Source organism: Lissotriton vulgaris, chromosome 5 (genome assembly GCF_964263255.1).
Source record: "Lissotriton vulgaris chromosome 5, aLisVul1.2, whole genome shotgun sequence".
In the NCBI taxonomy this organism is placed as follows: domain Eukaryota; kingdom Metazoa; phylum Chordata; class Amphibia; order Caudata; family Salamandridae; genus Lissotriton; species Lissotriton vulgaris.
The window spans coordinates 1,701,432,055-1,701,447,925 of record NC_141693.1 but is presented as its reverse complement, the minus strand read 5'-3'; the positions used below and the strand labels follow the sequence as shown (position 1 = coordinate 1,701,447,925).

The following is a 15,871-nucleotide window of genomic DNA, read 5'->3' as shown; positions in this document are numbered from 1 at the left end:
GAAAACAGTGACAAAGCGTGAAGAGAAAGATGGAAAACAGTGACAAAGGGAGAAGAGAAAGATGGAAAACAGTGACAAAGGGAGAAGAGAAAGATGGAAAACAGTGACAAAGGGAGAAGAGAAAGATGGAAAACTGACAAAGGGAGAAGAGAAAGATGGAAAACAGTGACAAAGGGAAAAGAGAAAAATGGAAAACAGTGACAAAGGGAGAATGCAGAGATGAAAAGGAACCTTCAAGAGTGAGATAAAGGTGAAGGCAGTACCTGTTGGTGGATTAAAGAGACATCAGGTGGGAATCAAGACTATGCAGCCTTGGTATTTTGCACCCGACCTTCATTGGTAACAGCCGCAGGCTCCAGCGCTTATTCTTTTCCAAATTAAGCGCCTGCTATATTACCGTAATGAAACTGAATGTTGTTCTCTAATTAGGGGCTAGGACTCCAGGGTCTTATTTAAAGAATGGCATGCTGTACTCTGCTCTGCCAGGTCAGTGGAGAGATGTACCCCACTGCCCTGAAGGAGCACAGCCCCCATATTTAGATATCTCCACCAGGGAGTTGGTGATGTGTGAGCATTCAGCAGAATGCACTGAGGCTTTGCTGTGCGCATGCCCCATGTTCACTATGCATGCACACCAAAGATTTTTTTTATTTTTTGGGAGGGTGGATGATAGGTCATCTTGCCATTAGTATCAGTCGAAACTAACTGAGATACTTCATTAAAAGCCAGGCTTGGGAACACTGTTCTTACAGTGAGCATCGACAGTGGTAAAGAAGACACCCAAAGTTGGAGACCTCCAATTCTGCCCTGTATTGTGGGATCCAATCTCCATAGCCTGCCTTCTATCTATAATTGTAGGACACTTCCTAGGAGGCCTGACATTCTGCCCTGGGACCTAACATTCAATATTTTTTTATATATCCTGCAACATAACATTAGACGCTTACAATTCTGGGGTCCAGATCATATTTAGGAATACGGAGGGTTTCTATGGAAGCACCTCATTTCAATCGGGAGCATCTACTGACACACGTGTTGCATTTACAGAAGCCATGCCCTACCTTTGGAGACTGTGCCTCCTCTTTAGCTGCCGTATTGCTCTCTGCGTCGCGGGCAGCTGCCTCCTGTTTTTTCATAAGTTCGATGTCCTGCTCCGCTTTCTATCAGGAGTAAGTCAATGAAATAGTTTGAAAGGCTCAGACCATTCTTAATTTACACTTCCCACCATCAATATTGAGATCCTTCAATGCATGAGAGCTCTCTTTAAGACTCTTCTGTCTTGCCTGCAAGATCCTTATTTTCCAGCTTGCTGCTTTCACTTTCCTACTTAATCCTTATGGTTTCTTGCTGGTTCCTTCCCTTTCGAGTGTATCTTTTTATTTTTCCTTTTGTTCCTTCACATTTCACGACAGTGCCTTCCCTTCTCCTGCTCACTTTCTCCCCTTTCCTACAGGTTCCTTTCTACATCCTGGTCCTTCCAACTTTCCTTCTGACCCGTTCCCTTTTCTTGCTCATCCTGTCTGTTTCTGGCACGCTCCTTTCACTTCTTGATCACATCTTGCCATCAATCACTCTCTCATTCGGTCAATACTTGTATTCTCCCTACTTCACTCTTTTACCATTTCCTCTCCCACTACCTTCAGTCACGCCATCTTAGATTTTACATTCAATGCTCTAACTGCTGCGTAGACTCAGTAGTGCACTCACCTTGTATGCTTTCACAAAGCGTATAAATATGGGGAAGAACATGGACGGCGGCGTGGTTTTGCTATTTTCACCAAAGTACTCCACAGATGACTCATATGCTTCCTGTAGATATAAACAGATCAGTCAGAAAATGTCATGCGCCCTTTGAAGGAGTGACAGTGAAACACTGCATCGCAAAGCGTAATCTTTCCACTGTGTCCACTGCAAATGTCCTATTTAGATGGACAATGTGAAAGAGCATGCCATTTGAACTAAAGAGGCGAGGAGGAATTCTCTGAGTATGCATCCTATAAAGTAATCCAGGAACATGCACTTTCCTTCTCTTTAATAGCCATACTGTTTGCAAATGGTTTATCCTCCAATCCAAGTATTGTGACAAGGAAGGGGTGATAGGCCTTACTTAGGACAGAGGGCCTCCCGCCAACTTACCAGTTTTCATTGCATCTGTGAAGGACACTGAGATTAAGTTGATGTAACCCTTGTGTTTATTTTCATTTCAGTTCTGTGGAAAGAAGGTATCTCAGACCAGTGCTACCAGAAAGAAGGTTAGGGACAGGTGACATCCTGGAAATCATAGTGATGTATTAAAGGGTGTGGCTGAAGTGTATGTATGCGGACACAATTTTCTGATCCTCTTAGAAAAGAAAACTGGCCATTTTGAACATTGGCGGCTGGGGGATTTTGAAATTGGTAAGGCGATAAATGTTGTACACTAATGTAAAAAGCGAGCGAGCGGAGCGAGCAAGCCTGAACTCCAAAAGGAGGGTGCGGGGGGTTCTCCCCCAGCAAGAACATTTTGAAAAAATGTGTTAAAATGGTGGATTTTACACTACATATTTACTGCAAATTGTTGAAAAAAGGGGGATCCAAATATAGCATTTTGGAGCTAAAGGAGATGGTAAACAGTAAAATACTTGTTTGAAGAGCACTGTTTTTAAGTGTTTCCTAAACCGTATAAAATTACCTACATGGCATAAGTGATCTGGGAGAGAGTTCCATGGGACAGGAACTTGTACAGAGAAGTTACAGCCTCCTTTACTTTTCTTTACCAATTAGGGATGTATTTCTTGACTTTCCTATCCACAAAGCAAGTAGCCATGCCATTCAAGACCTTAATGCGGATACAGCAGGTCTTAAACTGGATCCTGTGTCTGACTGGTGGCAAATGCAGGGCCATCAATAAGGCAGTGACATCTGTGATCAGTGAGTTTACATATCAAACTTACACTTATACACAAGTAGTCACAAAGTCCTGATTTACATGAGAAAGCTCAGCTTTACAGTTTCTTAAGCTTCACACTAGTTCACTAGTTATAGTTTTCTGCTAGAAATGTTGAGGTTGCAAGAAGAAATATTTGGCAATTCTCAAATCTATTTAAAAAAATCACTAGACACCATGTAGCACAACAAGACAGAACATAGTACTCACCAAAGCATATGAACACATCACAGCTCAATACAATATCACAACTCAAGGCACACCACTGCATCGCATCGTAGCTCACTGCAACCCATCACAACATCAGAGCTCAAGGCAACTTGTAACATCATAAGACACATCACACCACCACAGAGCAGCTCATCAAAGTATCACAATGTACTGTTTCAGGCTCTATTCTGTTTTTATAAGATTCACAATCATAGTAAGTATTGGACAACAAAAATCACTAGTGAATCAGCATGTCAAGGTAATGCAAAGCACAACTCAGAATATATAGTAACATCAAAATATTATTATTCGTTATTATTTAGTGCACAAAAGTATATGCTTGGAACGCTTCCACACTACTAAAAACGAAGCGAAACAGCTCCTCACACTTGAAAGCCATTCACACGAAGGTTGACTGGTCACCCTTCAGCTGATTACTGCTCTATTTATGTGTAATCTGCTACTAATGTGGTCAAACCTCTGCCCAGTGTTAACATGTTGAAAGAATGACAACAGTATGAAGTAATACGATCAGACAATGTGCCATATTAAGCCACATAATTTGCCTTTTCTTGGCAGATAGTTTAGTCAACCCAGCCGCTTTATTTAGCCCTCCCCTGTCGCATAATTCCAGTGCCCTTGAATATAGCCGATTAAGTAGGGAATACCCTACTCTATGTCCAAAAAACCCTTGCTAATCGTGTGGAGTTCTCAGTTGTTACCGCCTAGTCCTTTCTTACACATACCGTTGAAGGAAATCGTACACACGTTAATACAATTCATGTTCCATTTTCCTTCATAGTTTTATCCTGGATCAGTTCGCAGAGAAAGCAGACAACAGGCTGTTAAAACAGAAATCACCAGCTGAGACAGCAGTATTTGGCATCAAACCCCCTAGCTCCTCGGGCAGTAACCCAACAAGGGATCAATCAGAAAAGTAGCATCAGAAATCTTTCTCATAATCTCATTGACATAACCCCGATGTATGGTTTGATATTGCTTCAGATTCTTGTTCTGCACAGACAGCCTTGCAGGTGGCAGGTTTTCTTCTGATTTATTTTATGTTTTAATGGATGGCCACATGCCTTTGTGGACTAAGAGGTTATTGCTGATGAAACTGCTATGTGTGTTCCAAATTAATCACTGCTTTTTGCTCTTCTAGGTCTCAGTAAGAAAACAAAAGTGAGATTACGGAAATTTCCCACACAAAGGAGATCAGTGCCAGTACGTGCAGTGTGCACTGACTGCAAGAAGCAAACAACATGCTTCATTACTTTATTCACCTTCACACCACATGTCAGGGAAACAAACTTTCAGAGCCTCTTTGTGGGCACATAATGAACAACATGGGGGTTCAATTGAGCTGATAATGCGATGCAGCTCCCTTGATGTGACAGGCGCACAAACCACCAGCTGTAGTTTTACTCCAGGAGAACGCCTGAATTATGAATAAGTTGAGAAATGTTTCCTCCAAGATACATTTCTAACTATTTACCTAGCAATGCCACGTTGTTCTATAGCTCTGAGCAGTTATAAGGGCAACTAAATGGTACCAGGGCTAGAGAGCTGGCGTTTCCCACTGAATAGGACTATAATGACTCACCAAAGGGCCTGACCACTGTAATTGTAGGAGAAAAAGTGTATGGGGAAATAAGTCATGGAACGTCTCACCTGTGGATTGCACTGGCAGTAACAGCCCCTGGCAAACGCACCTGCGCTAGAGCATTCTGGGACAAGCAAGGTAGGCAGTGAGCTTTCTGGGGCAGGTCACTTTTGATCTGTGCCTGGATTTTGAAAACAAATTCATGCACAGCGAAGGCACCAACTTTATGATGTTATGGGTTTCATTTTTCATCCTTGTTTAAAACTTAAGCAGCGTGATAACATTTTAAACATTTGCTCTTTTCTTAGGGGTTGTGAATCTGAGGTACTGCGAATTTAATGTGGATGAATAGCAACTAAACACTTTTAATTTCTTGCAAAATAGCACAAAATGTGTTTTACGTGTGTTGTACATGTGGAATTTAGGGATGGCTTTTGGGCGCTTTTAATTTCCTAAACACACCACACATTGCTGCCACTGTGCTCTCTCTGTGTTGACAGGATTCGATATAACGGCAAGAAGGGACCAGCATTTGAAAATATGGCCTAACGAAAAATAGACGCGGATCGGATTCATTCACTGATACTTTTATTAAGCAGAGCTGCTTCGCCCATGCAGATGACGTGTCTGCGCCACCACTTCAATGTTATTCGTTCAGCCAGCCCATAAACCATAGCTATAATTAGGCCTAAATGTCCTAATGATAAAACTCTTTCCTCCTCCGAGGGACAAGGCAAATCCGTCATGAGCGAACTTCTATTTGGAAGCCAGCGATGAAAAAACATAAATAAACATTCCTCCATTTGTCAGTGGATTTCTATTAAAAAATCTGAGTGACAAACAATGCAGTTTTAGCACCAGGAACAGAATATTTGCACATTCTATGCCACTGTAGAGGGTCCATTACAACCCAGTCCTTTTTCTAAATACGGAAAAAAACGATCATGTGTTAATGCTTTTGAAAAAGGTTCCTGTTAAAGCCCTTGTGGATAATCCTATTGACAAGTTACAAATGGGTTCTCCTGACCCACCTGCTGTGGAAAATAGAAAAATTGATGTACATAAGCAGCGTTCATTTCCCTTTTTCCCACTCCTCTCCCTGTATGCACCATGAATACCATAAAATATTGACCGTATCACTCCGCCAGTAAAAGCCCGTGCCCATATGTACATGACAGCCATTTTAGGCACCTTGGCCTCTTGCCCACTCATTAGAATCACTGGCTTCCCTCCTGCGCGCATTTGAGCACCCCCCCCCTCCCACTCTCACATGCATAGACCATGAAACCCAGTACTCTGCGCGACCCTGCTATGAAAGGCAACCCTCCTGCTTGACCCAGGCACCCCCCTCCCCCCCCATTTCCCTCTTGAAGAAGCATCCTTCGCCTCAGCTGACATAGCCCCCCAGCTGTATCTGACTGCCCCTGTTCTCTCATATACAGGTCATAAGATCTCTCTCTCTCTCTGTGCGACTCTGACCCTGCGCGCACCCTGACCCCCTCCTTCTCCCTCACATGGACAAGTCATAAACCTTCCTCCTCTGCAAAACCCTGTCTTTGGGAGTCACGGCCGCGCCTGACCAACACCTCCTTTCCTTTCATGAATAACCCCTCTGTTAGTAAACCCTCCCTCCGCGATTGACTGTCCACACATGTCTGAGGTCATCGCCTAAGCCAGGAGATACTGTTTACTGCTTATTGTATGAAATCACTCCTCTACAAAAGACCCACTATTGATCCTGGCCACCCCACCCCTGGGCTATGATCAGGCGCATACATCCTAAACAGTTGGCAGAACACTCAGCTGCGTGATTGCCCTCCCCTCTTATCAGCAGGTCAAGGGTCCCTATTGTGAACACATGTGGGGTAGGATTGACACGAGGATTATGAGGATGTCTTTTCTTTGTTTTACAATGCTGTGACTGTAATACCAAGTGTTCTGTAAAGTATAAAAGACAGAGTCTCAGATCACTTGTTAGAGCACCTCCCGATGACACCTTGTTTCGTGTCTGAAATGACTGGCTCTCCTCATGAGAAATAAACTCTGTTCTTTGATTCCGGCTTCCAGCGCCCGTCTCTTTATTTTGGTAACTATTCAGAATGGGAACTAATAGGCGACTTGCGCCACCAGCCTGGGCATCGATAGTAATGCGGGCTCCTGTTCCACAATTGGCGTCCCAACGCGGGGTCCATCAGTGACATACGGTCCAGTAAGAGAGATCCAGACGATGAGGTGAACATCTAAATGATCGGAGTATACCTGCCTTGAGAGGGCCCTCGTCCGGCTGCCGATTGAATGAACTTCACCTATTCTGAACGGACCTCTCTTGAGTGACCTACTGTCCTGACTGGAATCCCACAGGACTGCTGCGGTAAAATCATAAAGTAAGAGAACGATCGGGTGCTGGAAGGAGGAAGGCGAAGAACTGCCCACACGGTCCGGTCCGGGTAAGGTCGCGTAAATGCGACAAATTGTGAAATGTTTGGTTTGGATAACACTAGTATTACGCTTTGTTGAAACCCTCTGGAGATTCGCTGTCTGCAAACGGAGAAAACAACAGGCTCTCTCTTTGCAAGCAGTGAAGGATAGGTAACGCAGACTTTTGTCCCCATTGTAATCCGTCGTGCCTATCTTCCTCCCCCACTGTTTCCCGAACTGTTGTTCGTGGATTATTGTCTGGAGATTCTTTGTCTGCAAACAGGGAAGAACAAGGTCTCGCTTTGCAGGTAGAGAAAGAGTGGGTAGCGATAACTTTTCGTGCCCACTTATTCTCCCCACTGAATTGTTTGATTGGCCGATTGTTCGGTATTGGTTCTTTTGAGGTATTCACCGCCGCCAAACAACGGAGAATAGAAATATTCTGCCTAGTCTTTGCCCGCCGTGATAAGATAGGTAATGCAGACTTTTGTCCCCGTTGTAATCCGTCATGCCTATCTTCTCCCCACTGGTTGGTAGCCTGTTTAGCCCGGACCGCTTATTAGAGATGAACTATCCAGCTCCACTGGAGGGCACACCTAATAAGGACCTGTTCATTAAGTGTGGACTAGTCGCTATAGCTTATAATAGGTTATGGCATAAAAATACAAGAAAAGGAGTTGAGCGAAATCAGTAGGCCACTGAGGAGTTATCAACTTCGCTAAAAATAAAATAAGAAACGTTGGAAATAACCCGTAATAAGAAACATAAAAATGGCGAGGGAAGACAAGTTTGACAGCAGGCAAGCCACGAGGTAGCTAGGTTCCGTTGCCTATTCCTGCCCTAAACATGTCTGCCTCATTGCCCACCACACCCAAATAACGGTCACATGAAATAGATACAAATCAATAGGTACCTACCCCCATTCCGGAAACTCCCGAAGTGCCACAGGTCCGCGGATACGCCCATCCGGTAGGCGAGGCCTCGAGGCATGCGGGGCTCGCCTGGACGCAGTCGGAAGGGGAGGCTGTGGGGCGGACGGCCCAGAAAACGGTGAGGGCCTCTCCTTCTCTCCTCTTCTGCTGCCCTGCAGGCCACGGGGGGGGCTGTCTTGCCTCAGCCACCGACCACCCCCCCCCCCCCCCTCTGTCTCTCGCCTGGTCCGGCCCGCGAAGAAGGCCGAAGCCAAAAGCAAGAACGGCGGCGCTTACATGTAGTCCCGCCACATGTCGACGCCTGGGCGCTTACAGGTAGTCCCGCCACATGTCGACGCCTGGACAATTGCAGGTAGTCCCGCCACATGCCGACGCCGGGATAGTTACAGGAAGTCCCGCCACATGTCAAATTCCTGGAGAGTTGGAGGTAGTCCCCCCACGTGTCGGAAAGAGGGGGGGGGGCTGTCTTGCCTCAGCCACCAAACCCCCCCCCATCTTCAATAGCCGGCACGGCCAATATCGAAACGGCGGAGCCGAGGATCGGCGAGGGGTCGCTGGAAGGGGGAGGTGGCGCGAACGAGCCTCCCCCACCTCCCTCCAGGTGGAGGCTTCCAGCGACACCCCAACGCTCTTACTTAAAGAGGGTCCACATCGAAAAGCGGTCTTTTGCCCGGGGCGGGCATACGCCCCATGCCATCTCTCCTCGACCTTGAAGATTCTATAAGAGCCGGGGGGCCCCCGACCCCTCTGCATGGGTGCCCCCGTCCCCCCTCATTGGGACCCGCGACATCGACACACTCCTGCCGGCGCCAGCCTCAGTTTGGAAATGGCTAAAACGCAGCCAAGGTACAGACTTGTTCAGTTCCGGTGGAACACCAGAATGACCCGGTAGGAAAATTGTTGCTGCCCTCCCCACTCTTTGACTGATGGTCCATATTGTTAGACTGTTACCACATTGCGAAAAACTTTTTGAACTGCCAACAGAAGGTTCTGGTCCAACCATGAGTCATTGGAGACATTCTGACTATACCGGAACCTGCCTGACCTCGCCCAAAATGGCGCCGATACACGAAACGAAAACTTTCGAACTCCCTGTTCACCCGGATTGCTCGAATATTTATGCTCTGAGATATGTATGCATTTTTGGACAATGGAAGTCGATAAGATGGATAGTGATTATGTGCTTAGAAAAGAAAAGCAATACCGATGTTGATCATGTGTTTGGACAATGAACTGATTTAGGGTGGGTACTAATTATGAATGGGAACAATGAATTGGTGTAATTTAGACAGTGAACGAGCATCTGGATAATGAATTAATGAATTAATTGAAAAACTGAATTCTTGATATGCATCAAGCCTGCTCTGTAGTAAAGTTCGATACGATTTTATTGCACTGCCGCACTTTATGCAATGAACTGCCATCAACTTTTTCTTCCTATGTACAGTTCCAATCTGCTCCGTGGCTGGTCCACTGGGTTGTAGGCCTGTATTTTATACACCAGCACTTTTTATTAAAGGTATTTTGAAAAAGAAAGCATAGTTGTAGTGGTTGCATTAATGAGTTTTGAATGTAGTACTACTGTGAGCAACGAGAAAATATGATGAAGGCTGAAGGTTAAAAAGGACCCGATATTTAGCAGCTACATTATGTGTGACAGGCAGCCGGAAAAGTGTTTTAGTCGCTTTTAAACGACACCACAGAAATACCACCTGACCGCCACCCTTGCACGCAACCTAAAGGGGTCGCGACCAAGTAACTCATGTAGATACGCAGATCATCAATGATTATCTATCTGACGCTACTGGTCCCTCTGGGCTTAAACGCCGAGATGGCAAAGAAATGCACTACGTGGAGATAGGTCGAGTATGTGGTAGGTAAAAACATTTCCGGATTACTGCATGCTGATGAGGTTTGAATGCTGCCCCCCACCCCTTCTTTCTCCTCCCTTCTGCAGGTCGCGTTGGAACATCGGCTGAAGTATGGGAGAACGATGATCGAACCACCGACGAAAAAGGGAAGGAGGGAATATGAGCATAGTCCTTATGACGATAAGTTCTTAGAAACGTAGACTTAAATATGACTGTTCCTCCATTAGAGCATAGCGACTGGGAAAATGGACTGACATGGAAACTCGACGGGTACTGTATGACGGAAATTGACTGGAAATTAGCATGTTAGAACGGCTGGGAGGACGGACTGACCTAGAGACTTGACGGGTACTGTATGACGAAAATTGACTTGAAATAACACGTTAAAGAATGTAACTAGACGTTTGACTAGGTAGGGAAAGGACAAAAGAAAAATGCACGGGTAAGGGTTACCAAGGCTGCTCCCGTCTGGGAAGTTAGAAATGTTGCTGATGTTCAAAATATACTGCTCCCCCCTTCTCACCCTCTTATAGATATAACGAAACTGCCCGACTGTTCTCCTGATCAGTACCCTCTGTTGCCTCAGCCTGGAGAACATCCAACCAAAAGGAAGAAAATCAAAAGTGGTTTAAGATCCACCTATGGGCAATAGCCTGACCAGGTTAATTTCTGACCGGCTGACCGAGGTGTGAGTATTAACAGCTGAGAACACTCGCGAAGATAGTAAATGAGAGGAAAAGGAGGAAAAAGGTAAAAAGAGCTGAGCACGTAGATAAATAGGATACTAAAGATGCGCAGCATGCAGAAGTTCTGTTTGGCCAATAACTGTTTTATGTTTTGTCGTGAACTCTTTTGTATGTAACACATGTACTGTCTTCCCTTGTCTGAGTTTGTGTGTATGTAATGTACGGGTTTGTCTTCCCTCTGTCTGCGTTTGCGTGTTACCTGACCTCTGTCGTTCTGTGTTGTGAGCACACTAAATGACCTATTTTCGTACACGTCTCTCTCTCTCTCTCTCTCTCTCTCTTTCTCCCTCTCTCTACATGTCATACGTGTACCGAATGGCTCGTTTAGGTTGCGGACGACTCTCACTCCCTACGAGAGTCCCCCTGTCCCATCTTTTTTGTATGGTAATATTGTGCCCCGTCGGCACCAGTCTAATTGGAAACTTAGTGAACGCGAAGGTGTTCAGCAAAATTGACAGAAACTAAAATGATTGTAACTTGCCATATTACTACCTCTCCTTTCTGCAAAATGAATGAACTTGAATTGGCTAAGAAAGAGAGGACAGGTAAGACGACTGATATCTCCTAATCTGGCCCTTTTATAAGGGGGAATATATGTCAATGGCATCCTAATTTTTATTGTTAGAGACAAGCGTCGAGGTCCAGATTGACCCCCAATGCCCAGATTGCCCCACCCCCTTTGCACCCAAGCACGAATGCCCGAAGCGTCCCCGCCCCACTTGATTGACCCCAGCTACTGTCCCCGATATATATATATGATGACCATGAGTAACTGCAGCCCATCGAGAAAAACCTGTTTGACCGTGTCTTTCAATGATTGCACACCCCGCTCTGTTTGAAAGAGTTAGCAAGCTCTAAAGGGAAATGTAAGACTGTTAAGGCTCGGGTTAGAAGGACGAGTCTCCCCTGAATGTTGTCAATCTTGGGGTTTTTGATGAAATACGCAAGTGACAGGAGTCTGACCTCTGTCCATATATGTCATGAACGAACGCCGATTAGACTTGGTGCGAACGCAGTAGAAATACCCACCTACTTACTTCATGCTAATAGACTTCTGACTATGACCAATGAGCATAACGCCAGGTGCTAGGATTGCGAGTGGAATTCACATGTAAAAATCTCTTCTCCTGCCAGTTCTCTAAAACTTGTTTTTACCCATTTAAAGATACTCAATCACCGGAGGAGAAGGGCCGGACGTGACGCACAGCCTGGTTGCAGATCATGAGACACATGCGACCTCGACCAAAGGTGGAGCCTCAGCACAACAAGAAACGAGACGAGGCAGCACTTTCAAAGGCGGTAAAAGAAAGGATGAAGGGCTGTCCTGAAGCTCTCTGTCCGCCAACCCACATGTGCCTGGAGCCTCCGTCCCCCTTTTCAAGCCCGATTGATGGGCCTGCTTGCTTGTCATCCATTGCTCCCTTGGTCCCTTTGGTGTGTCCCAGGAAATCTGCCCCCACTCCGCCCTCTCACTCCCATCGACTATCGAAACAACACCCCCTCTTTTCCACGTGACTTATTGCCAAAAGGAAGAACTGCATTCAAGTGGGAATAGGGTGTTGCCACGGAAATATAGGTGCCGAGCATAAGGCGCCGCTTAATGGATTGTTTAGGGAACAGGACTGTGGTCTAACAGCAGAGGACTGACCGCACCCTGCAACGCGTAAGGATAGAACCGAGCTGGACCTATAGCTCCACCGCCGGTGCTCAACAGCGCCAACGAAAGGACACGGACTAGAGCCTACCAGTGATGGCTCACTACTAAAAAGACACTGTGGCGAAGAGATCTTATTGGACTGAATTCCTCCCTCAACTACTTGGTCAAAATGTTCATTGGTCACATTCGTTTTTGAAAGTCAGAAGCTTTTATGCTATGTAGTACGTTTACAAATGCAATTTCCTATGTACTGCATTTTGCCAATCGCACCAACTGTTCATGATTTTTATGCAATATGTTAGTATTGACAAATGCTATTTCATCAACCACATGTTTATATGTACGCCCCTTAACTAGGAAGGATAGGAAAATGAACTTCGTTGTTTATATGTGCCCCCATCAACTACAAAAATGAACTCTGTTATGTAAAAAGGGGCGACTGTGGAAAATAGAAAAATTGATGTACATAAGCAGCGTTCATTTCCCTTTTTCCCACTCCTCTCCCTGTATGCACCATGAATACCATAAAATATTGACCGTATCACTCCGCCAGTAAAAGCCCGTGCCCATATGTACATGACAGCCATTTTAGGCACCTTGGCCTCTTGCCCACTCATTAGAATCACTGGCTTCCCTCCTGCGCGCATTTGAGCACCCCCCCCCTCCCACTCTCACATGCATAGACCATGAAACCCAGTACTCTGCGCGACCCTGCTATGAAAGGCAACCCTCCTGCTTGACCCAGGCACCCCCCCCCCCCATTTCCCTCTTGAAGAAGCATCCTTCGCCTCAGCTGACATAGCCCCCCAGCTGTATCTGACTGCCCCTGTTCTCTCATATACAGGTCATAAGATCTCTCTCTCTCTCTGTGCGACTCTGACCCTGCGCGCACCCTGACCCCCTCCTTCTCCCTCACATGGACAAGTCATAAACCTTCCTCCTCTGCAAAACCCTGTCCTTGGGAGTCACGGCCGCGCCTGACCAACACCTCCTTTCCTTTCATGAATAACCCCTCTGTTAGTAAACCCTCCCTCCGCGATTGACTGTCCACACATGTCTGAGGTCATCGCCTAAGCCAGGAGATACTGTTTACTGCTTATTGTATGAAATCACTCCTCTACAAAAGACCCACTATTGATCCTGGCCACCCCACCCCTGGGCTATGATCAGGCGCATACATCCTAAACAGTTGGCAGAACACTCAGCTGCGTGATTGCCCTCCCCTCTTATCAGCAGGTCAAGGGTCCCTATTGTGAACACATGTGGGGTAGGATTGACACGAGGATTATGAGGATGTCTTTTCTTTGTTTTACAATGCTGTGACTGTAATACCAAGTGTTCTGTAAAGTATAAAAGACAGAGTCTCAGCTCACTTGTTAGAGCACCTCCCGATGACACCTTGTTTCGTGTCTGAAATGACTGGCTCTCCTCATGAGAAATAAACTCTGTTCTTTGATTCCGGCTCCCAGCGCCCGTCTCTTTTATTTGGTAATTATTCAGAATGGGAACTAAGAGGCGTCTTGCGCCAGCAGCCCGGGCATCGATACTAGTATGGGCTGACCTTTTACACTGCGGCATATGGGTTTAATAACGTTTCCTTGCATGTGCCCATTGTAAAAAAAAACTGTATGGAAATTCTACTTGATAATAATAAAAAGCTGAAACCAATAGGCACCTTTAGACATCAACTAATTAGACAATTATTGACATTACAAATCAGCTCTAATCTGCAACCTCTATCAGCTGGGATTTCCACCAAGGGTGCTCTGTACATACAACCATATTATGAAGCTGGAAGTTAAAGACATATGATGACTATTTGCATATATATTTGGAGTCTTAACTCTGGAATCTGCATGGCCGATAGGTAGAACTAACAGAAGCACAAGTGCTCCTTTCATTGTGCACTAACTCCTGTGAAATGCTGTGAGTTCCTTCTTAAATGGGCTGCTTTATTTTTCTATTCAAACCACACTTTCCAGAACTTTTAATAAATGATTGCCAGAGGGACAGGAGCAGGGGGCACTCATCCTTTACCCATGGGAGTACTAAAGAAACAAAACAGACAGGCTCCTCGCTCTTCAGCCTTGTGAAAATACTGCAGTAATTTGCCAACACTTGAGTTTAAACTGCACAAAATTGTATTTTGCGGCCCAAATTATCTTGCGGGCAGCAGTTGATCAAAAAGTGGGGGTGGCTCAAAACGCTATTTGCACACACAGTCTGGGCAATCTAGTTGGCGGCCAGTGCTCAACACAGGGACCACCCGTAGCTCTAATAATGGCATTAACTCACGCCCCTGCCATCAACAACAGTGCCGCAGGGAGTAGACAACTCGAGTCTGCAGTGGTCTGCAGAAATCCTGATGACTGCGCAGACTCGATGTCTCTGCTTCCCGCCTGCCAGCAGCCTGCCAAACCCTTTCCCAACTCATCACAGGGCAGTCCCTTGTGACGAGTTGGGAAAGGGTGGGGTGACCCTCCCCTCCACTCCCTGACTGACGTGCAGCCCCAGTATTACAGGGCTTGAGAATAAAACGCCCTGGGCTAATTTTCAACGCACGTCTTCAGGGGGTGGAGACTGGTCTTTTATGCAATGTATTTGCCGAGCTGATGACCTCACAACCCTCAGGGCTGTGGGATTTTATAGCAGGACCGGAGGCTTCGGATTATGCTTTCTCCATTCATTTACTGAACTCACAGCAGCCAATAAAAGTAAAACTAAACAATGTAAAAACATCATTACCCATGAGGCTTTGAACCACATCTCCTTATCACAGTCAATGGCAACATCACAAAATATACAAAATAGAAAGGCACCATCCTGGCTTCCTCTTTCTTTGCTGCTCCGCAGCCCAGATGAGTGCCTCTCTATTTTGTCTACTTTGCACTACTAATGCACTACTAATGTGATATTGTCGGCTGATTTAACTATTATTGACTTTATAAACGTATTGTGGAGCGTCTTGCATTGTACCTTTTAACGCGCGTTATTGATGTGCAGCGCGACTGTTTCATTTTTCCTATACCGGAGCGCTGCTCCGTTCTTATTTAAACACACGCTCGTAACCTCTTACTTTTTTCCCCAGAGCGACAAGCGCGTGTTGCGCTTTAGGTGCTTAGACCCCTTTTGTCCGCTTTAGTGCTGCCGCCAACATTCTGGCTTTTTTTGATTGCCGCTCGCGATCTGAAGTGTTTAGCCCGCCCGCTGGGAGAGAGACGCACGCCGGAGCCAGGTCAGGCCTCCAGCGTTCGCCTCGAGAGCTCGTGCGCGCAGCTCCTGTTCTCTCTGAATCAGGGAGTCCTACGCAGCTCCTGGGCACCCGAGTAGCTAGGGGTGTGCGGGGGGAGGGGGGGGGCGGTCTGCCCCAGGCGGCACAATGATCGAGGTAACTATTAGCGGCGGTACTAGCCCCCTCCACTCTCCCCCCTGCTCCCCTTTCCCCAGGGGCGGCACTCTGAGGGATAGCCCCGGGCGCCACAAGCTCTAGCTACGCCCCTGTCCCCGG

General features: G+C 46.2%; 1 protein-coding gene across 4 annotated transcripts in view; it reads right to left on the bottom strand.

Annotated features, from left to right (window-relative positions):
- Nucleotides 1-15,871, bottom strand: part of FMNL1 (formin like 1) — a 419,565-nt gene that overhangs the window by 13,072 nt on the left and 390,622 nt on the right. For all 4 annotated transcript variants that reach the window (XM_086923863.1, XM_086923862.1, XM_086923864.1 and 1 more), the window contains 2 exons: nucleotides 1,708-1,809; nucleotides 1,062-1,160 (listed from right to left, as the gene is read on the bottom strand). In XM_086923863.1, coding sequence (XP_086779989.1) covers nucleotides 1,062-1,160; nucleotides 1,708-1,809 — 201 coding nt within the window. The remainder of the gene's footprint in view (nucleotides 1-1,061; nucleotides 1,161-1,707; nucleotides 1,810-15,871) is intronic.